Source organism: Strix aluco, chromosome 1 (genome assembly GCF_031877795.1).
Source record: "Strix aluco isolate bStrAlu1 chromosome 1, bStrAlu1.hap1, whole genome shotgun sequence".
NCBI classification, from domain to species: domain Eukaryota; kingdom Metazoa; phylum Chordata; class Aves; order Strigiformes; family Strigidae; genus Strix; species Strix aluco.
The window spans coordinates 91491626-91514776 of NC_133931.1; the positions used below are offsets into that span (position 1 = coordinate 91491626).

The window sequence follows — 23151 nt, forward strand, 5'->3', positions numbered from 1 at the left end:
ATGGCAGTGTGTAACACCTGCTCTGGTAAGCACTCCTGCATTGTTTTCAGCTTAATGCATGCACTCGATGCAAACAAACAGCAGCACCATACTGAGGTGAGCTGAAGCTCGAGCATTTTTTGAACAGTGATGTTGCGTGTCCTTAGCCAAACAAATTGTATGGAGCAGAAGACAAATGAGCAGTATCAGCCAACCTCCTCACACCCCCAGTAGAACTAAGCTGAGGTGTTCATTTTCCACCGGACCCCATCTCATCCACAGGCTCATGACAGCAACTCCCGCCCTAGAGGAAGATCTCTCCTTTTGTCCTTCAGCCGAGCTTGCTGGCAAAGACCTACAGGATCCTGGCCTTGACAAATTGACTCTGGCAGTTGCAGCAACAGTTCCTCTTTTGAGGGCTTCAGTGGGACATAAGCCATGCTTGGCACGAGGGGGTTTCCCTGGCTGTAGGTGAGATGCTAAGCAAGGCTAGAGCTACGGAGAACGTCACACTCTAAGCACTGTCTGCAACCACTTTGCACACTGACGGCGAGAGCTGTATGTCTAATTTGGGCAGCAGCAGATGGATCATTTAAGACAGAAAGAGACTGGCACTACCAGCAGAGCGAAAGGATAACGTGTTCCTTCTGCAGCACAAATCTCACAAGTGACTCATGACTCTTCTGCAGCTCACGCTGGCATCCCTTGGTCTTTGTGGCTGTGACTGCAGATTTTAAAGGTCAGGATGTAGCGTTTCTTCCCCAGTGCCTTTGAGTCCATACTGGCAAGTGTTTTGCTCTCAAGAATGTCCACTGCACACGGTGGTTCCTTATGGTTTGATTGGCAGGTTGCTCTCCTCCTCCTCCTGGCCCAAGAGTAGAGATTATGAAATAATCTAGCCGATAAACCTCTCAGGAGTGTTTGATTCCTGGGTGCTCACTGCATACATAATTATCACGTACATGACTAATATCAGGCAGGCCTGGTACTTAAGCTCTTGCGTGCCTGAGCCACACCCACATTCCTCCTGTGAGCCCTCATTTCAGAACAGATTTCAATTAACTTTCATCAGATGTTTAAGGTGGCCTAAGTGTTTTCTTCTTTGTGTAGGTGTTTAAATTTCACTGCCTCACACTTAAGGACGTACTTCACTGCAAACTAGAACAGAGGCTGGTTTGGGCATGTGCTTAAATAGTCTTCTGTCTAATGGTCTTATTTAAGTAGGACTTCCCATGACAGCTAAGCCCTGGCGTTAGCTGAGCTGTGTGTGCAGATTGCCCACGTGCATGAGTTCATGCGCTGCTCATTGTAAAAGCACACAGCGACGGTTCACCTGTAACTTCCTGTAGTCACAGGCATTTCACCACTGTCCTTGCTGGAATATTAGAAAGCCTAAAACTGAATGGTGTTGAAAATCCCATTGCTTTCCTTCCCAAAACAGAATTGTCATCTATATCAGGTAGTAGATTGCTGTACAAATTTCAGTTCTGGGTACAATGTATCCTGGTACCGCACAACTGATACTGGCTTGAACTCAGCATGATCTGAATCAGTGGAGGCTGTGATGTGTGATGGCAAACCCCACTGAGAATTTCCATCAGCATAGGGAAACTGCTGGCAAGAAGATCCAAAGGATAAGAATATCCCAGTGCTACTGTATCCTTAACTCCCCTTAAATTCTCTAGATAACCTTTATTTATTATTTTACATGGAGAAAAGCAACTGGCACAGGCTGCCATGCTTACCACAGGCTGGAGCGCCGTGCAGGTAAGGAACCCGCTCCATTTACACATGGTTGAACTAGGCTCCCCTGTCTTAGCACCTTGGTAATGTTTCCATCTTTCACACATTTCTTAGCTGCATACAGCTGGAAATAGAAATAATTCACCTTTGACACTCATGTATAAGAAAGACTGCAGCCTCAGTTCAGCTTCCATTGAACGGTGAGCTGAAATTTGCAATCGTGTTTCATAACAGTACCTTTACTGGCAAGCTTGCCAAAGAGGCCTGGGATAGGTGACCTTTGCAAATGAATAACCAACAACTTTGACTTTAGAAATAGTCTTTCATAATGAAGTTGATCCTGGGAACACACCCTCTGCCTACACTGAACTTATTTTTCAGTAACTTTAAATCCAAAACTATGTTTGAACTATTTAAACTGTGCTTAAAATTATATGTTTATTCCTGCACAGGAACATAATTAGGACTACGGGTCATCTTCTGCATTTTACCAGTCATACTGAATATAAAGTCATAAAAATGCCCATCTTCATTCCATAAATGCCTATTGAAAAAATGTCATTTCTTAAACATATCTTTAGTTTTCAAATATAAGCTTGTTCAACTCCTGCTGGAAAATAGGCCCAAAGAAAAAATAAACCAGCTCAAATATTCAAAACCCATCTAAGCAGTAAGAATAAAAAAATAGGTAAGAGCAACCTATTGATCTGTCAGGTTTTATTTTTAGCGAATTTCAAGTTGTCTTGTTCTCAAGACCTTTTCTTTCAGATCTCAGGGCTAAAAGGTAACCACCTCCTGTTTCACAAAAGGTAAGATACTCAAAAGAATGCCAACTCTCATGAGATAAATGACAAATCATGAGTCAGCAAAATTGCTCCAAACCTTTATCAGGGAACTGATATTTTCTTTCAGGTTGTTTTTTGTGTGACATTCGTGTGACATTGCCTGAAACAATTCCCTTACACTTTGGGAGTCTGGCTGAGAGACCTGACAATAGTCCATATTACTGACTGAATTAAACACATTTGCAAACTTTGTATAAAGAGGCAGTTAGTTGATCTTCCTACAGTCTGGGAATGGGGAGGAAAGGGAAGAAAGGAGGAAAGGAAGCTTTCTCTTTCCCTATTTATGTATCTTCTACCCTGTAGGGTGGGAATCCGTGCAAAGATCCTCACTGAGCATTTGTTACAGCTAAAAAGTAAAAACACTGCAAAAGTGAAAACAGTAGCAGCAGACCCAGTAGCTGGGGAATAGTATCAACATGAAAAAAATATATAACTTGATATATATGAAATCTATATACTACTCTATATGAAATATATATATATCCTAAAATATATATATATAAAAATATCCTACAGCATCCTTATCTGATTTTTAAATGGGCCACAGATTAACTTCATTCACATCTTTACAAATGAGGTTTAGCAGATCCTTAGTGGTGGTTAAGGAACAAACAAACTGAGACTATGAAACTGGTTTTATATGTTGCTGAAATTAATGGAAAATCTTTGACTGCCTTGATCAGAAGTCAATATTGAAAAAACTAGGATAATTTAAAAAAAAAAATATGTGGGTAGCGTTGAAGGTTACTTTGTTAGTTCCTCCTTTAGCTTCAACATTCAGTTCAGTGTCCCAGTGTCATGCTTTTTATTCTTCTTAATGGCTTTCTCCCTTCTAAAAGCATTGCTGGAGAAGTTTTAGGCCTGCTGAACAAAAACCCCAAAATGACGATGACCTTTTTGTAAGAACTTAGTGAGGGTGGCCGTCACGCTCAAAAGACATATTGTGGCTGCCTGTACACTGTGTGGTGACGCACAAAGTACAGGAAACGAGGGCTCCTTGGCTTGTGTGTCTCTTGGTGTTCCCCACAGCTCATTCATCCAAACTGTGATGGTCACAGCCAGGCGTAAAAGCTGAGCCAGCAGCCTGCAGCAACCAGGTTCAAGGAAGGATCTATCAGTAAAGACAACACTTCTAGACCAGCAGTGAAGCCTCTGTGCACTCAGGAGGCTCTGAGTCTTTCATAATTTGAACAGGGGTTATGCTGTAGGGGTGAAAAGACAGCAGGTGGAAGAAGACTCAGAAAAGTCACTAGGCCTGTGATACTGCAAATTCAGCTGTGGCAGCGGTGACTCTCTTGGACACGTCATCTTGCTCCACGTGGCAAATTTCTGGTCCTTCACCTGGGGTGAGAGACTGGGCCCCTGCTGCAGTCTTCCCAGAGCAGGGGTGCGGGGTGCCTCTGGTGCACTGGCAGCACCGTCCCGCCTGCTCCTCTGCCTGCTGTGTGTTGCAGAGAGATTACAGACATATTTGTCCCTCTAAGGCTCTGTACCGTGCTCACCCTAAGTCAGCACGACTGTGGGCCCAACAGTCATTAAAGATCTATGCAAGCTATACTTTTTTTAAAGAAAAACAGATTAATAAACCTCAAGGGCGGTTGCCCTAGGCAAGTCACATTTTAGAGTAGCCTCCTCTGCCGTGCCGGCTTGTCGGCTTGTCGGTGTCCATGCATTTCCTCACCGTGCCCTTCTTCCATTCACAGCCCTCAGTTTCACTTTCATTTCCCGTGGGCCCTTGAGTTTCAGTTCTCTTTCCATATAGTCCTCTTTCTTGCTGGCACCTCCCTCAGCTACTGAAATACTTCTAAGTCCACTTGGAATATCTCTGTCTTCTCTTTGCTTTCTTATGCTATTCCTTTTCCTTTTTTTTCTTTCCTGACTCCACATCTTTCAAATCTATTTTTCTCAAGTATCATAGTTTAAACCATTAAGAAAGGGGAAATTAAGAAGAACCGAGTTAATCCAGTTCTTAAACTTATTTGTAAAACTAAGTATCAGTTTGGGAACTACCACAAATAGGGATGGGCTTAAGTATTTTCTGGACTCAGGGAGTGTACTTTCAACTATTACCCTCATGTGTGTACCATTTATTTTACTTTTATGGATTCATTAATGGATCAGTGGACCTTCTCTTTCTGTTACCCCAGTCTTCCCTTTCCCCCCAAATTAAATTCATTTTTCACTCTCTGTGGTGTTATCTATTTGGAACTATGTCACATTTTATTTGAATCACATACTGTTAAAGTAGGAAATGTTGTTTCTAACATTCAGATCATTTCTAACAATTCTGGTCCTGCAAATTCTATTCAGAGCAAATATCTGTTCAAATTTCTAAGCAGCAACCTCAAGTCTTGTTTCTGTGCTTCCACGATTCCAGCTTGGCACATCCCCTGAGACAGTCACGGTAATTTTTCTTTGAAAAAACCTGTAATGACAATATGACAAGAATTGCTGTAATTCTAGAATTACTACTTCATAATGACAACGTAAGAAAATACTGTCCTGGGGTATTATGATAGCTGGTTTGACTAATAACTGTAGGGATCTGGAACGATTCACAGGTCCAGCCAGGCCATAACCAGCAAACAGCATAAAACAAAATAGGATAAAATGGGTTTATAAGACTTCCTGTGCCTATTCTTCACCTTCCCAGTCCTGGGACCAGCAAAGAACAGCTGGCAGTCCTGGATAAAAGGGTAAGACTTGACCCATTTCCCACTCTCCACCACACTCCTGATGCCACCAGTCCTGGAGGAGGCCATGACGACAGTGACAGCACTGCTGTGATGCTAATGAAGGAGGAGAGCTGCAGTGAGTCAGGTTCAAGTCCATTTGCATTTCTAGAAGAGGATCAAGCAGCAATTAGGAATGCATAAATCTAACATATGCTACCTACAAGTTAGTCCTTGAATTTTTTAAAATAAAATACATACGCTTGCTGTATATGTATAAAAATGTGGGATATGGTTTAGTCTACAACCACAATTCAAGACTGCTCTGTGGCAAATCCGAGTGATGCGTACAAGATTATTATAATCTGCATGATATTTACTTAGTTGTTTAATAAGCAGGCTCTTTCACTGTAGCACGACCAGCTTCTGGACGGACAGATAAGGGGGAGTTAGCACTGGCAATTTCTATGTTGTTGCTGCGAGCAGTTCAGGGATGCTGCTTTGCATAATTGTAACTTCACTGTGTTGTTCTGCAAGCCATGGGTTTGATTCTGTTTTCAAATATACTGTCTTTATGTAAACGTGTGGGAACCGAAGCAAGGAGTATTGCAACTTTCTGATTACTCAGAGTACTGCTTAATCTTATAATTGTAGACTCTCAGTCGTCATGGATCGCAACAGTTGGGAACAGAACAAGGAGAATGAGAATGAAGCAAGCTTGCTGTTTCATGAGGGAATATCCCTAAGCCATTTTGCCATACTTTTTTTCTGTAATATTCCCTGTACTTCCCTGCTGTAAAACAGCCTGGTAGAAAGCCACGACACTGTAACAATAGTAATTTAAAAATGACACATTTTACAACAGTAGTAGTTTCAGTTGCATTAAGAGCCTGTAGCAGCCATGTTTCTGTAATTAGCATTGTTCCACCAGCGTGGTACAGCTTTGGGCCCAGTCCTGCCAGCTATGGCTAAATCCACGTGCCTCTGCACACCAAAGCCTAGTCAGCAGCCAGCACAGGGCCTTATCTCAGGAAGATCTTTTACTAGGAGATAGGGAGGTTTGCTCCTCGACTGCTCTCAGGTGAACTGTTGAGCTGTTCCCATTTCTGTGCGTTAACTGAACTCATGAGGCAAACGTGAGGCCGAGCCACGAGTCAGGCCGCTGACACCGACCTGCTAGGGGGGGGGAGAGAGGGGGTGGGAAGCACTCTGTGCCCCGCGGTCGCCCCGCGCAGCACACCGCCTCCTCGCAGCGCCACGCTGGGGCCGGGGGGGGCGCCCAGCTCAGCCTCCGCGGCCCGCGGTCAAGCACCGACCACTTTCCACTTACTGAGAGACGAGCAACAGCCCCAGCCAGCGAAGCGAGGGCTGCCTCGCCTCCAGACGCCCGCGGCCGCTGCGAGCGGCAAGGCACCTCCCGAGTGTCAGTGGCAGCGACGCCGCAGCCCCCACGGAGGAGGCAGCCTCCGCCTGTTCAGAGGCTGGGCGCCACCGCACGCAGAGCGGACGGGGACCCGGGGGACCCCGACCCCGACCCCGGCCCCGGCCCCGGCGGCTGCCGCAGGCCCAGGCTCGCCGCGCAGAGCGCAACGCAGCACCACCCTGCCCGGGCCGGGCCGGGCCTCAGCAGCGGGCGCCGCGCACGCTGGCGAGCGCGCTGACATCGCCGCCGCCGATAGGCGGAGAGGCGCGCTCCGCCCGCCCCCTCGCGGCCGTGTCGCCCCGCCCTGCCCCCCGCCGGGAGCTGGGGCTCAGTCCGCGCCGGCCGGGGCCGCGAGCGCCAACGGCCGCCTCCGGCTCTGCGCGCGCACGCGCAAGGGCCGCCGGGGGCGCGCACGGCCGCCGGGGGAGGGGCAGGAAGGGGAGGGGGGAGGGGGAAGCGCTGCGGGAGCCGCAGACGCCGCCGCGAGCGAGGCCCGCCCTTCCCCCACCCGTCCGCCCGCCCACTCCCCACGCGCGCACACGCCGGGACCGTTGCCCCTGCGCGCGCCTCTCCCGCGCCGGCAGGGCCGCGGCAGCATGAGCGGCTTCCCCTGACCGCCGGCCGCGCCGCGTCCGTCCCGGCCCCGTCCCTCCCCGCCGCCGGGCCGGGCCCCGTCGGATGCGCGCGTCCCCCCCGTGCCGAGGATGCTGAAGATGAAGCTGCCCCTGAAGCAGACGAGCCACAAGGCGGCGGTGGAAGAGGCGGCGGCGGCGGCGGCGGCAGCCGCGGGGCTGGGGCTGAAGGAGCCCGGCGGCGCCCTGGACTGTCACCTCCAGCTGCAGCAGGTGCCCCGGGCGCCGGCCCGCGGGGGCGCCGCCGCGGGGAGGGGGTGCGGGCTGGAGAGGCCGAGCCAGCTGCACGGCTTGGGACCGGGGCCGGGGCCGGGGCCGGGGCCTGGCCCGCCGCCCCCCCCCGCCGCGCTCAGCGCTCCGGGCGGCGGCGGCTGCGGGCCCGGCTCGGCGGCGGCCCGCACCGACAAGGAGACGGTGTACGAGTGGTTCGGGCTGGTGCTGGGCTCGGCGCAGCGGCTGGAGTTCATGGTGGGGCTGCTGGACCTGTGCAACCCGCTGGAGCTGCGGTTCCTGGGCTCCTGCCTGGAAGACCTGGCCCGCAAGGACTACCACTGCCTCCGCGACTCGGAGGCGAAGGCCAACGGGCTCAGCGACCCCGGGCAGCTCGGCGACTTCCGCGACCCGGCCGTGCGCTCCAAGCTCATCGTCTACCTGGCCCTGCTGGGCTCCGAGAACCGCGAGGCCGCCGGCCGCCTCCACCGCCTCCTGCCTCAGGTGGACTCCATCCTGCAGAGCTGCCCGGCGCGGCGGCCCCAGGCGGCCGCTGCCGAGGAGGAGGGGGCCGAGGAGGAGGACGTGGTGGTGGTGATGGACGGAGCTGGGGAAAACGGGCAGGCCAGCCTCCCCGCCGCCCAGGGCCTGGGCTTCGGCGCGCAGGAGGAGCTGCTCCTCCTCTTCACCATGGCCTCGCTGCACCCGGCCTTTTCCTTCCACCAGCGGGTCACCCTGCGGGAGCACCTGGAGCGGCTGAGGAGGGCCTTATGTGGGGACCAGGAAGAGGAGGGGTTCAGCCGCCACCAAGCCCAGGTAACGCCGCGACCTGGTCTCTTCCCGCTGCGCCATCTCATCGGGCGGTTTCCTTCGCCTTCCTTCACCCCCTCCCGATTTTCTAGGAGCTGAGGGCGGCCGCCTGCCTTTCCCCGAAGCCCCCCCATTGGGATGGGGCCCCTCCCGTCTTGCCTCGTTGCTCGTCCTATCTCCCCTCCCCCCGCGGGCAGTGTAGGCCCCCGCCACCCCCACAAGCTGCTGGAGGGTGTCTAGTACGAATTTCTTCTTGTAATGTTAACAGTGTCTGACTATGACGTGGTAGAATCGGGGAGGGAGGGAGGGAGGACTTCTTTTTCCAGCCTGCCATGCTTTCTAGAGCACTGCTTTTTGAATCCTGCCTTGCTGGAACGCAGAGTGCAGGGGACGGCTACAGCTTGGCCGGCTGCCTCATACGCTGTTAGGCCACTGAAGTTGTACGATGCAGAAGTACAAGCGACAGCTTGCCTAAACTCCTAAAAATAATAATAATGCTAGACAGAAACCATACGGTCTGAGAGAGTGTTCTCTAGGGGCTTAAAACAATAGAACGCGTTGAGATTTTTATATGGAACCTGTCCCCCCCCCCCCCGCGAATGAGACTTTGTCTTGGACTTGGCGAGGATCAGGGCAGCAGTCAGGGGGCAGCGGCTCTGAGGCTGGTTCTCTGAAAAGCCACGTTCAGTAAGGTGGTTGAAGACATTTGGGAAGGGGTGGTAATCATTCTACTAAAGCAGCAAATCAAAATGTCACAACTGGAGCTTCTGTTCAGAGAAAAGCTGATTTTCTGGGTGGCTGTTGGGAAACAGCAGAGCACATTTTGAAGGCAGATGTGCCACTTGTTGCTAGAAGGTGGCTGTCACCCGGAACGAAGACTTTCAGTGAGTGGCACTGAAGCATTCTCCTGTGCAGTAGCTATGTTTAAGGTTTTCCTCCAGTGCCATTCATTATTGCTCTCTCAACGAGCATTGCCTTTAAAATCTGCCCATATTTATGCAACCAAGCCATCATGTTGGAGCTCTGCAGTTTTTGGTCTATAGATGGCCTCTCATGCAAAGGGGAAGAAAGGGCTGGAAGAGAGGTGTTTGTAATGCTGTTCAACTGAACACATCAGGTTTTCATCGGGTACTTAACAGAAAAAGTGCAAAACAGTAAGGGTTGGGGGATTTTGTTTTGAAGTTTACTTGCAGTGCTATCCAATTCGGCCACTCCTAGAAAACTGTTACGTTGCCTGCTGTGCGAAAGGAGTGGCTCCTTCTTCTATTTGGTAAAGACGAGATATGCTCTTGAGGAGTACTCGGAGGAGATGGGGATGAATTTCTAAGCCCTCAAATACATTTAAGTAAATAAGCACATTTGGCAGGTCAGAAACGAGTGGGTAGATATTATGGTACTGAAATCATACTGAATTCCTAGCATAAGTCCAAAAAGTGTTTATTTTGGCTCATTCACCTGCATCAAGTTTAGCTCTATCGCAAAATGAATCCTGGAATGCCATCTTTAGGGGAAGAAGATCGAGTTGCAGGAAGTGGTAAGACTGGACACTGTTCTTGCTGGGTTTAAAGTGCTAATAACTGGAAACATACTTCCTGCCGGAAACTGGCCCATCATTTGCAGCTGCTCAGTGTGTCCCACCAAATGCATGAGGAGATCAGGCTCTCGTGAACTACTGGAATTGATGTTTTGTGCAGTGTTCTGGCTTTGGCATAAAAGCAGCCTTCCAAGTTGCGGTGGTTTTGTTTACTCAGGGAACACTGAGAGACCCGAGTCAGCTTGGCTGAACATGCACATCACATAGTCCCGAGTCCACACAGGACTGACACAGCATCCCTTCTGTAGGCTCTTTTTCCTTTCTTAATGGTTACATTGTAAATACAGTGGAGCCTCTTCTGGGAAATAATGGCTGACAGGGAACAGAGGGATCAGGGGTTTCTGCTGAGGATTTTCAGTTCAAGTTCACAGGGACAGTGGGACTCTTGCAGATAAGACACTGGAGGACATGGAGCTGGTAGCACAGTTGAAGACTTTCCTGACAAAACGCAGCTGTACTGTTAAATTGGACTTGATTTAAAATCCTGTCAGGTGTCCACAGGCTCTTTATCCTCCTTTAATCTCTGAAATTTAAGTGCCTTCAGGGCTCTGCATTTGTGAACTAAAACGGTTCATAAAGACCTCTTCGAATTTTATTTCGGCTGGCCTCGGGTCAGGAGGGCAGGGCTCCCTTTGGTTCTAGCCCGCTCTGTGGCCATGTAGGCAGCAGCCGCGCAGCAGGACCAGTTTTGCCGCCCGCCCGCCCGCCCTTGGGACGTTCGCGGTGCCCTGTGCCCTGCAGCCCCCCCCGGCCCGGGCCGTACCCCCAGGCCCAGCCCGCCTTGCCGCCGCGCCTCACGGCCGCGGGGGAACTGCCCGGAACAGGCGGTTCCCGTCGTGTTTTGCAATGGCCGCACCTGGAAGGGGGGCTTGAACTTTCTCCTCCCCCATTAAACAGGGGCAGCCAGATTCTGCGAGGACACAAGAACCGCTAAGGGGAGGCGGGGGGGCACGGGACGGGACCCCAACCCGAAGAGCACCGGAAGGGCCCGGCGGTCTGTCCCCGGAGAGCGGCCGGGGGGGAGGGGGTGACCTCTCGCTTTGTTTGCGGGGAGGACGGATCGATCATGGCGCCTTCGCGCCCCGTGAGGCCGCAGCCCCCCTTCCTCTCCGCCCTCCTCCGCCGTGCCGGTGGCGGGGGCGAAGGGGCCTGTCCCCGGCGAGCCGCTCCGCGAGACCTCTCCGCGGGTAGGGACGCGGTGACTAATGGTCACCGGGGCTTCCCGCCCCCATTCAAGATGGCGGCGGCGGAGCCTGCGCTCCTGGTCACGTGCCCGCAGGGCGGTTTCCCCTCCGTCCCGCCGGGGGCGGGGGGGCGCCCTCCGTTGCATAACGGGAAGGGTCTCGGTCGTGCCGCACAGACGTCGCGGCGCGTGGGCCCAATCACGCGCCGGCCCCGCCGCCCCCGGAGGCAGGAGGGGGCCCGCGCTCCCGGGCGCCCAATGGGCGGGCGGCGGGACGGCGCGCGCCGCCCGCTGCTGTGGGCCTGGAGCGCCCCGCTGGCCCTGCCCTCCCTCCCCTCCTCAGGGCGCTGCTGGGGCCCCGCCGAGCCCGCTCGGGCGTTGGACCGAGGAGTTGTCCCTGCCCGGAACGCCAGGGATCCCGCGGCCCGTCTGTCTCCCGAAGGGAGATCGGCGGGGGACGGGAAGCCTGTGGGAAGGCTCCGGCGTTTTTGCGGGAAGGCCTTGCCGCAAGCACGGGCTGTCCCGAGAGGGGCTGTGGTGTGCCTGGTTGTAGAGCAGATAAACCACAAGAGAAGTTTTGTGCTGAGAGGCTGCTCGCTCAGCTCTGGTCTTCTCTTCCTTAGCGCTCCCCGGCTTTCTCAGCTTAGGTCTTCTGAACAGTCAGAAGGTGGTAGGAGAGGTGTTCACATCACTCGTGAAATACTAGGTACCTACGGCAAGCAGGGGTGATGGGGTATCAACCTACAGAGGTGATGGAGTTCAGACCTGGAACTGAACCAGGTTTGTCGAGGTATTTGACGAGTTCAGATTCTGAATTCCTTAGGGCAAGGACTATGTTACTGCACATGGCATATCTTACAAAATGGCTTGGTTTGAGGTTTCAGGGAGCTGTAACATTTAGCTATAATGAGCATCAGAACTGGAGAAGTTCACCTACAAAGAATTTGTGAGTCATTTACTAGAACATAAAGCAGTTTGCTTTTTCCCATGACTGGGATTATATTTTCTGGATATGATCTATGCCCACTGATAAGACTGAGCTCACATTAAAGTTGCTTCTTGACAAAGTATTAATAGGATTGCTGCTCTTTTTGGTCTCCTATTTTAATCATCCTTCAAGAACTTAACATTTCTTAGTGATACATTTTAATAAATTTAGCTTGAAATGGCTGATAAATTCAAAAGTTGCGGGAGATAGGACTGTAGGAGTTGTAGGAGTGGGATGGGCAGAGCTAAGATTGCTTTCTAACTGTATAAACCTTGTTTCTTTAAGAAAGTGTTCTGAAATGCCTTTTTTTTTACTTAAGGTAGAATCAGTTGATACTATTTGCAGGTTTTTAAATGAAGGTATAGTTTATAATAACACCTTTTGGAAAAAAGTCATTGGTACATTAAGCTGTGCAGAATATGAACTTTGAAACTAAAGTATAAGAGTAAATTGGCAGCGTTCACATCTGTAGTCATAAAACAAGCATTAATGTGCAAAGAGTCTGCTGATACCTCTTTTATATATTGGTTTAAATAACAGAACACATACCTTAATTCTTATGTTGATTATGTTTAATAAGTTCATCAGTTTCAAAGCTGTTTGACTTTATTGCTTATCTTGCTCCATCCCATCCAAGATCTGAGATCAGAATGCGATCTGAATATGTGCTAACATAATAAATGTGGCTTACGTTAGACACTAGAACATTTAATCAGGCATACTTGACTAATAGAACTAAGGTTCTGTTGAAATAAGCAATCTGCTGGAGATAATGGTTTGCCGAATAGTATTATAATTAGCTGGCTGAAGGATTCTTTACAGAAAAAGTCTCTACTTACAAACAAAGGAAAGGTTTCTATTTGCAGAGTATTTTTCTTAGTAGGCTATTTATAGTGTATTTTGTCTGCAAATTAGAAGAGTGCTTTTATAATTGATCTTCAGTGACTTGCAGCAGAACAAGGTAGTAGAACTTAATTTTAGAATCTAAGAGCTCTGTCTGTGGGAACAAAAATAAGGCAATCCCATTTTGAAGCTGCAGTGTACTCTTTTTAGTGTCAGAGAGTTGAGTATAAAGAAAAGTGTGTCTTCAGAGTCTGGTTTAAAGAAGAGATGGAAAGATAAAAAATGTCATTTTACTCTTGGCAAAGATCTTTTAAATGGTGCTCCAGGAAAATACAAACGTTTTACAAGTTTTGCATACTGAAGAAAAAAAGTATTCTGGCTACCTCAGTGAACCTAACATGTTCCCTTGTCTCTGAACAGGGATTTCTCTGACTCCAAACAGGACTTAAGCATTTCCAGAAACATTACTGGAAGTCTTCAGGAAAGGAAGTCATAACTAGATAAAAGACAATGCCTAAAATGAAAGACTTCTGTCTAAATGCATGCTAATGCTTCAGGAAATTGCAGAGTAAAAACTTTCACTGCTCTCAGTTGTTTTAGCCGTTTAGTTCTAAATATGAGGTGTTAGAACAAGACAAGTCTGTAGCCTTGCCCAGTCTCTTTATACCAGGGTTACTCAGCCTCTCCCTGTTTTCCATGCCAGTTTCTGGTCCAACATAGTAAATAAGCACCGAGGGCATTGAAAATACACCCATGACTTCCTAATGCTTGCACTTAGATCACTGTTGTTAAGCTGTGGTCCAGTTTTCAGTGTTGCTCACTGTTGACTTACTTATAGATAGCAGGATCTCACTGGGCTTGGAGTACCGAGGACGCTCAGCTTTCTAAAGAGCTGCAGAAAAGGATGCAGACAGCAACAGTAAGATGGCTGTATCTATGAAACCACTGAAGTCTGTGGGATTCTGTCTACTTAAATCTCTGTCACCTCATTTACTTGTCTAGCCATACCTGCCCTAGAAAATGCTACAGTTGATTCTTCATTAACTATAATTAGTATTAAATGTCTACTTTTCCTCCAAGACTTGGTGAATTTCTGCAGTATCCTCCAAGTCTAAGGGTTTATACTTTCAGAGGCCAAAGCTTGCAGAGGACAAGCTCAGAGATCTGGCTGGAAACTGCATTCCTTCATGAGCTTCTTGCCTTTCCTCAGCCTCTTAAACTTGTCCTTTTTGGGAGAAGAAAGTGAAAATACTTTTAATAATGAAAAGAGATTTAATGCCTTGGGAAGTGTCTTAAGAGCGAAGTAAGAATATGACAGATTTTCTGTTACTCAAAACTGTCATACACAAAAGAGTACTTTTAAACCATGCTGCTTAGACGTCTCGGGTTCAAGAATTGGACAAAATGACATATTACCCTTTGCTGGTAGTTAAAAGTAGTAATGAAGGCATCGTCTCTTCTCAGTACTAATTGTGCTTCAGTGAACCACTCTTAAGGGGCAATGTTTTTTAAATCTTTCTGTCACTCTAGGCCATTGTGAGAATAATTTTTTGTATCAGTCTGAACTAATATATTCAAGTAATTTTCTTCCTATTCATTCAACAGACAATTGCAACAGTACTGAAATTAAACAAAGTTGTTGGGATGAGCAACCAGCCGGCGGTGCAGTAACATCTGAACTGTTGCATTGCTGGCTTTACCTTCAAGTTCTGTACTTTGTCATGGGCTAACTAGGCTGGACTGAAACTGTGGTTTAAGTCCAGTTAAAAGCTCAGGTGCAAATGAGACTTAGAGAAAGAATGTGCTGTGTTTCTAGCAAACCCCAACACTGTAAATCATTGCTGTAGCTGTGCTTCAGGTGTAATTGCCACAGGCCTTGATACCTGAAGTTGTTAATGCTGCATAAGAGGTTGGTATGCCTTTGTCTCAAAATTGTCGTAATTTTACAGTGCTACAAGTTAGTCAGTATGTGATTGCTGAAGCTGTCATATGGTGTGCTTTTCCTCCCTGAATCAGCTGATGTTTTTTCAAAAGGTTTCTGCCTCTCTCCTAGTGTTTCGTTGCTGCCTCTTACATGTGAGCTCTTAAAATAGTTTCACTAAACAAATATGTTGTGAAGTACTCTTGGGGCACCTGTGTGTTCTCTATGCAGTCCAGCTTACTAGGTAGGAGTTAATAGGGCAGTTGCACAGTATCTATTTGAACCATATGTTCAGCCAGTCAGGCTTTTATTTCTCATATTATGGGATTTTATGTCTGATCACAGAACCACAAAATGACTGAGGTTGACAGGGACCTCTGGAAGTCATCTTGTCCACCATCTCCCCCTGCTCAAGCAGGGCCACCTACAGCCAGTTGCCCAGGACCATGTCAGATGGCTTTTGGGTATCTCCAAGGATGGAGATTGCACAGCCTCTCTGGGCAACCTGTGCCAGTGCTTGGCCACCCTCACGGTGGAAAACTGTTTCCTGATGTTCAGAGAGAACCTCCTGTGTTTCAGTTTGTGTCCATTGCCTCTGGGCCTGTCACTGGGCACCGAGAAGAGCCTGGCTCCATCCTCTTTGCACCCTCCCTTCAGATATATATAGATATATATATATACACACACATTTTTATATGTATAGGTCCTTTTCTGCCAAGCTGCTTTCCATCTGATTAGGCCCCAGCTTGTGTGGTGCCTGTAGTTGTTCCTCCCCAGGTGCAAGACTTTGCGGTTCCCCTTGTTGAAGTTCATGAGATTTCGAACTGCTAGCCCATTTCTTCAGCCTGTGTTTCTGTGTGGAATAAGCGTTGTTGTTCTGAAGGTTGATCCTGCATGTGAAAAGTTAACAAGGAAGTATTTAAGTGGTTTGTTGGCTGTGGTCAAAAGAGAGATCATATGGTGGATCTTTGTGATCCTAGATCTTGAGGCCGATTCTGTTTTTGTAGGACAGCTCTCTGCTTCTCAGATCAGTCGGACAGTGTCATTGCATAGTTCAAAGCTTGCAAACTGGAGCATAATTTAGCAACAATGTCAGCTGGGCAATTGTATTCAGTGTTTGGCTAGCAGCTTGTCCAAGACAGTAGTGGATTTTTTGCATGGGAGACAAACTGTTGCATGGGTAGTTGTCAACATTAAACAGCTTTTGAAGCATTGCTGCCCTGTATGTTTGCATTTGTGAGTATTAACTTCATGGGCTGGATTTCGACTTAAGTATAAGAGGGCATGAATGTTCTTTGCCTATATCCAAGCAACAGCAAGAATTAGGTGGTAGGGTGCAGATATAGTTGCACAGTCTTGAGTAAGGCTTCCTCTTTGCTGCTGTTTCCATCAAGAGAGGGTTCAGCAGCACACAAGTACAGGTGCAATTTCAGGTGATTGTTTCTTCTTAAGAGGTGATGCCTTTATGCTAACGTAGCTGCATAGCTATGCATCTGTGTATCACAGTTGTGAAGCAGTAAGGGTGGTAGCTTGCAAGGATCGTTTTAAGCGAATCATGGCTTTGGTCTTGTAACTGGCACCACATCCATCAATGATTATCTGACATCACTCAAATTTCTCTTAGGTACAGATGCTGTAGTTGATAACTCGTGATCATGAGTTAGACCTTGATTCTTTCAAGATGCCTTCTTTCATCTGGTTTTGTTTGCCAGTTCCCACTTGTACATGAATGAATGTGCTGTGCCAGTTTACATCTGCACAGCCTGCAAGGCTAAGTAGTGCTGTCCCTAACAGCGCGTTTACTGAAGTCTTGCAGAAAAATAAGCTTTCATATTTGGGCATGTAGAACTAATCAAGCTGTCCAGCTGCTGTAAGCAGGTTTCCCTTGTTAGTGCTCATCAGAGCTGATGCATGAATCGTTCTTTTATGAAAGTGCAGTGCAAACATCGGAAGACTTATGTGCATCAGTTACTTGCTCATGATGATTAGCAGGCTATCCAATAACAGATTTCATTACATATTGCCAAACCAATACCAGCATGACATTTTTTGATCAACCATTTACGTTAATAGAAGGCAGAGTCTGGACATCTGTCATGTGTAGACTAGCTGAGATTTGCTCAGCTCACATATGTTACTTACACAGAGCAACATCCTTCCGAGCAGGATGGCTCTTCACTTTATAGACATTTGGTGCTTGTCTTGAGAGTCCCAGGAAACATCTCAAGTGATAGGTGTGGGTTTTTAATATGGTACTCGTGTTCATATGAGGAAAGATGCCTTGGATAAAACACTCTGGTCTAGATTGTGAAAGCAGACAATTTTTAGAGCACTCTCTTAGCTCATTTCACTTTCAAGGAGAAATGTAGTTAATCCTCTATCCCGTCACAAAGGTCTCTGCAATTATCAAATTAATTATCTGGCAACCGGTTTGGGGCCACCCACATTTCTTGCTTCACTGTTTTTTAATCATTAACAGCAGCACTGTGAGCTGCAGTGAATCCTTGCATGTGAAAGCCTTAGTGACAAAGGCTTATGCAAGAATTAACCTTACACGTGCATGTGTTGTGTGAATACATTTTGTTCATTGACAGGAGATGACTAGCACAATTAGCGCTATACAGTCTGACCATTGAGGGGAGCCCCTCAGCAGTGTACCCAGTTTTAAAGGACTTGTGTTTGTGGTGTGACTGACACCAGGTAGCAACCCACGATGTCACTCTTAATATTCACTGGCCCCCCAGACTGCCTCGACTTTCCAGTCACTTGCTTGCTGGAGTTGTCCGCTCTGACGATGCTACTTGTGGTTACTTGTGAGTGTTCAATGTATGACTGTCACAGGAGCTAACACCAAATGTGAAGAGTTGTAATGCAGCTTAAGATAGGATTTGGAGCTGGCACAGAAACAACCCTTGCAGGCTGTAAGTTGTAAGGTAAAGCTATGACTGCCCTGGATTACCCTACTGTCTGCCTCCTGTGTTCCATTAGTGTCATGGTTTAAACCCAGCCAGCAGCCAAACACCACACAGCCACTCGCTTGTCCTCCCCCACCCCAGGGGAATGGGGGACAGAGTTGGAAGGGTAAGGAGACTCGTAGGTTGAGATAAAAACAATTTAATAATTGAAATAAAATTAAAATAATGATAATAATAATAATAATAGTAATAGTAGAAGATACAAATGAGTAATGCACAATGCATTTGGTCACCACCCACCAACCAGTGCCCAGCCCATTCCCAGCTAGTGATCCCAGAGAAGAGAGAATCCCGAAACCACAATTCTGGAAGCGAGAGTGAGCTTCCCCATCAACCTGTATCTATATACTGAGCATGATGTTAGATGATATTGGGTCCGTTGCTCTGGCTCTGCTCCCCCCCAGCTTCTTGTGTACCTGCCCAATAGCAGGGCATGGGGAGTTGGAAAGTCCTTGATTTCTTAGCAACAACTAAAAGCATCAGTGCATTATCAACATTCATATATCAAATCCCACACTGATTCCAAACACAGCACTATTCTAGATACTAAGAAGAAGAAAAATTAGCTCTATCCCAGCCGAAACCAGGACGACTAGGTATTGTAAAAGCTGTCATTCACAGAATACACACAGTACATATTACTGGTTTAACCTTCTAGGTGAGGAATTTTTCAAGTGAATAAATTACAAACTTTTAAATGGTTATGATTTATAAAGTCATTGATATCAGGACTTGTTTAAATACAGGTCTGAACCATGTAACATTTTGCAATTTAGAGGGAGCCTTCAAATGTGGATGTAGTTTGCCTGGTACAGAACGCTGCCACGGATAGAAAAGTAACCATTCTGGAATAATTGTCTGCAAAAATATTTGAACACCATTACAAAGATGATGTGTATGGTAGGTGAGAAGCAGTTTTCTGTTATTGGAAGGTATAGCAACAATATTTAATGCTTCTTTGACATGAGCTGAGCAGAATACATCTTTGAAGTAAATCTTATTTCCACACCTCTCTTCTAAAAACTGCTCACAGTTTCTTTAATTTCTTAACTAGCAATTATTTATTAGAATAGACTGTAATTTATTTTTCCATTAATCAAAACAAGTAGCCTGACTTTGAATGCAAAAGAAGGCCTGACTTTAAATTTGATTTGGTTTAGATCCATTGGTGAATTTAAAAAAAAGGTAATTGATTAGGTGGAAGTCTCAGCTTGTTCCTTAAAATGAATGAAGCACTGCCTTCAGCTCTTAAGATGGTAATTTCAGAGCTGGAAAAAGCCATCTTGGAAAAGTAAAACAAATGGAATAGTTTGAGAGCCCCTGTCTGGGTTAATCCAAATGTCTGTCATTTTCTGTATGTAGGTCTGTCATTTTCTGTATGTAGTGTGGAAGAAAGATATCAAAGCTGCTTTTGGCAAAGCATGTGGCTGTAGTTTAAGGAAGACCTTACCACTGCCAGAGAATTGACATTGATCTTCACTAGAAATCTTGGTTCAGTTATTTGATTTCATGTCAGGAAGACATTCACTCTCATACCAAAATGCATGCTAAACTTGTTAGTTTATGTAGTTTGGACACAGCCAGTTAATCATAGTAGTAGTGTTCTTTATGGACAGTCTTAAATTAATCACAGTTTTAACAGGGTAACTTTAATGTTCAAATGCCAATAGTTTTGTGAATAATGCATGACCAGGAGTTAACACTTAAAAAGCAAAGTGCTTGGGTTTGGTTGTGTCCACACTTGTTACGAAATGTCTGACAAAACAGTATCAATGGAAATGTGGAGGACGTCTGAAAGTGGCTCTCTCCAGAATATGCTTGTGGGTTGTTTTTTATTAAACTAAACTTGGAAATTTGCTGAAGCTGTTAAAATGCAATCTCGTTGATATACAGCTGTTTTCCTTTCTTATTCCATGTCTGACATTGCGCTCATAATTTATTAGATGTTTGAAGGATGAAATACTGTTTGGATCAGTTAAGTTTGCTGAGATTGTTCACTGAGTGACTAGGGTCTGGTGTGAGTTTTATCTTGAGGAAACAAGCATGCTCTATACTTTAAATCTGATTGCTTTGAGACCTGAAATTACTGACACTCAGTGTAGAACACAAACCGAACACTGATTTAGATGAAACAACTGAAATGTCTTTCAGTTCCTCAGACCATCTGTAGTGCGGTCTAGAGGCCACATAGATGTTCACTTGCTAATTGTGTACTGCTGTTGATGTGACTGATGAAAGTTAGATTAACAGTACGCCCAGGGCAGGCTTGATGTCTGTATACTCACTGAGTCCTAAATGAGTTGAATCTATTGTTAGGAGTTGCCACAGTTTGTACCCACGCTATAGATGATGTCAAGCTGGTTTAGTAAGATGAAGCCAGCTTTAGTTGGTGCGTCTGTCAAATCTGAAGAAGTTCATTGAAGAATTCACAAACTGCAAGGAGCTTCTGATGTCTTTTGACACCTCTGTGCTTCCTCATTCTTGTTTGCCTGTTGAGACAGTCTTGAGGTCCTCTTTACCAAATAAGGTAGCTAGTCTTGGCTGCTGGCATGTTCCATCATGTTGCACAAGTCCTTCAGGAAAAAAAAAATCACGTATACTCCAGCACTTATTTCCAGAATCTTATGCTTCCTATATTTAAAAACACCTATATTTAAAATTAAGACTACTGTCTGAAGATTTGTATTTTTCCTCTACACATATTTTATGAAGGTCTTTCAGTTCTTCATCCTGAATGAGAGGAACAGTCTTTAAACTTTCAATATACGTGTACTCCAAAATGTATCCATTTCTCTCAGGAATTTTGTTTTATAGAGCTACTAATAAGATAGATATTTATTTACCTTCCAGTTTTCATGCAAACCAGCTGTTAAATATTTGTGGTGCCTCAAATGTCCTCTGTTTAACTTGCTGCTTTTGAAAACTTTCCCAAGAAACCTACCCTCTGTTTTAGCTTCCAGTGCTTAATAAAAAACAGTATTTGGTTGATTTGTGGTGCTAAACAGAGAACCACCTTCTCTCCTCCTCTGCGCTGCTGCCACTGCTGCTTCTGCAATTTGCATATTGATGGCATTTAGGTACTTGCTAAGATCATATGTTATACTACTTGTTACAGATAAATAGAGGTGCCTCACTTAAATTAATCCAGAAACTCGCTAGTAATTTCCAGTATTTCCTAGTTCTTTGTGGATGTATCTTTTTGAGGCAACGCATCATTTCCTTGAAACATGGAATTACACTGGTCAACTGGCAAAAACAGCTACATCTAAAGTAATTGGATGTTTTAAAACATTTCTGAATTTTAGCTTGGTTGGTCAGTTTGTTTTTTTTTTTTAACAAGACCTGGTCATTGAAGAGCATGTAAATCAATACATTAATATTTTATCTTAATTTGGGAAAAATTATATAGGCTTTTGTTACCCTAGAGGAACCACTTAAAGTCCATGCTCATCTAATACTTTAGCTTATCATTGTTAGCCTAGGTTGTTCTTTCTTCTCCTACTAAGCTGTCCGTGTTATGTCTTGAATGATTTCCCGTTCTGTCTCTCCTCGTGCACTGTACTAAAACAGTAGTAATTCTTGGCACATAATTTTGAAGTCCGCACGCAAGCGTGGGAGGAGATGAACTTTCAGTCTGTCCTGTGGAAGAGAGTGTTGGTGGCAACTGGTTGCGTTCTGAATGTTTAGTTATTAAGAGGTGCACGGATTTAGCTGTTAGGACCATACGTCCTCACAGACTGTCCAAACGGTTATTCATGATGTGCTGTATAGAAGAGGTAGCAGGCTGAAGATACAGGGCATGAATATAATTGAGGAGAATATGTTTAGAGTGTAGCAAGTAGATGACTTCACAGGTTAGTAGTTGAAAGAGTTGCTACTAACAGTAAATTAGCACTGAAGTTCTGAGATAACGATCTTGAATTGTCCAGCTTGAGATACCCTAAATGCACATGATCTGTCCCCCTGCTTTTAAAATAAGGTCAGACAAACATTGGAGGTTATAGCTGACATTTAATAAATAAATAAATAAATATATGAAATGGCTAATGACCACCTTTTTGCCATTGTCAAGAACTATAGGTTTTTCTCCTGTAGAACCAAATAAGGAACTTTTCTTTTGTAATTTCTGTCGTTTAGAGTAAGTTTTGATAATATACATTCTATTAAGACACTTCCTTTTTTTTTTTCTTCTCAATTTAGAATGACTTTTCCCATAGTGACTGCATGTCAAGTAATGAGACCAGTTTGCTAGAACGAACCACAGCACCTCATGATGGATTACCAATGGCTTCCCATAGACCTCAGCGAGAAGGTATGTTGCCTGAGGTTTCTTTTGAGGAACGCTTTAAGGTTTTTTTGAATGCTAAACTCTGCCTGGAGTTGTAGAAATCTTGCATCTATCTTGCTGTTCATCTGAATGAGAAGCTGCTGTTCATCTGAATGAGAACTGGTAAGTATAATAGCTTCTCTGCTGCCTGCTTGGTCTTTTCTTTATTATAACAAGTTGTCATTCTTGTTAGCTGCTAACTACTAGTCACTGCATGCATGAAAATTGGTTGCAAATGGGCTTCCTCCTGAAAAAAGAGGTGGGATTTGGGAGAAAACGAGAACAGTTAATACGATTGTATTAATGGTGTTTAGATTTTTGAAGCAAAACTAAAGGTAAAGATGCTGTGAAACAGTGGATAGCTTTTGCTACTTGGTTCAGTTGTATGTGATTAGTCTTAAAAAACAAAGAAGGAAAAAACACACATTAGGAGGTTTTACAGAAGTGGTAGTTTGGAGAAGTGAGAGGCTTTCCGTAGAAGTCAGTCTTCTTTTGGCTCTGTTGGGGAGAATGAGAACGAGGCTTCAGAGCATAAACAGAACTCTTCTGTGCAATTGCCAGCACAGTTTCTTCTCTTTGAAGAAATGAACATTATTGAAAACAGATTTATTCTTACCCTTTATTCTCCAGCAAGATTAGCGAATCACTTGTCTACTCAAAATTAGTCTATACTATCCTGCAGATAGTGAAGAGCTGGCAATCTGGGAAAACTATTGCTATTGCTTTTGTCCTCACAAATGTCCTTTTGTCTCTACTGTGGAGATTTAATTACACTTTGAAGGCAGGCAATTTGAGAGTTTTAATTCCTTGGAAAAAAAACACAGAGAAAGATTATGGCAGATTACAGACAACAAACCTGTTTCAAATCCTTTTATGGAGTTCAAAGTTTTCATATTCACAAATTAGAAACACAAAAGGGAGACTCTCTTTAGCAGTGCTCTTGAATTAAGTAGCAGAAGCACAGAAAAGTCGAATAATTGAATCTAACGAAGAGCTTAAATATTTC

At 45.8% G+C, this 23151-nt stretch overlaps 1 protein-coding gene and 1 long non-coding RNA gene across 5 annotated transcripts in view; one reads left to right on the forward strand and one right to left on the reverse strand.

The window, feature by feature from the left end:
- Nucleotides 1–601: 601 nt before the first annotated feature.
- Nucleotides 602–6845, reverse strand: LOC141924388 (uncharacterized). The gene is made up of 2 exons (XR_012623543.1): nt 6570–6845; nt 602–4992 (listed from the first exon to the last, which is right to left on the reverse strand). It is a non-coding gene; the product is annotated as an uncharacterized LOC141924388 (long non-coding RNA).
- Nucleotides 6846–7105: 260 nt separating this feature from the next.
- The window catches only part of ZCCHC2 (zinc finger CCHC-type containing 2), a 44844-nt gene continuing 28798 nt past the window's right edge, over nt 7106–23151 (forward strand). For all 4 annotated transcript variants that reach the window (XM_074826826.1, XM_074826835.1, XM_074826846.1 and 1 more), the window contains exons 1-2: nt 7106–8320; nt 22019–22130. In XM_074826826.1, coding sequence (XP_074682927.1) covers nt 7367–8320; nt 22019–22130 — 1066 coding nt within the window. In that variant the 5' untranslated portion in view covers nt 7106–7366. The remainder of the gene's footprint in view (nt 8321–22018; nt 22131–23151) is intronic.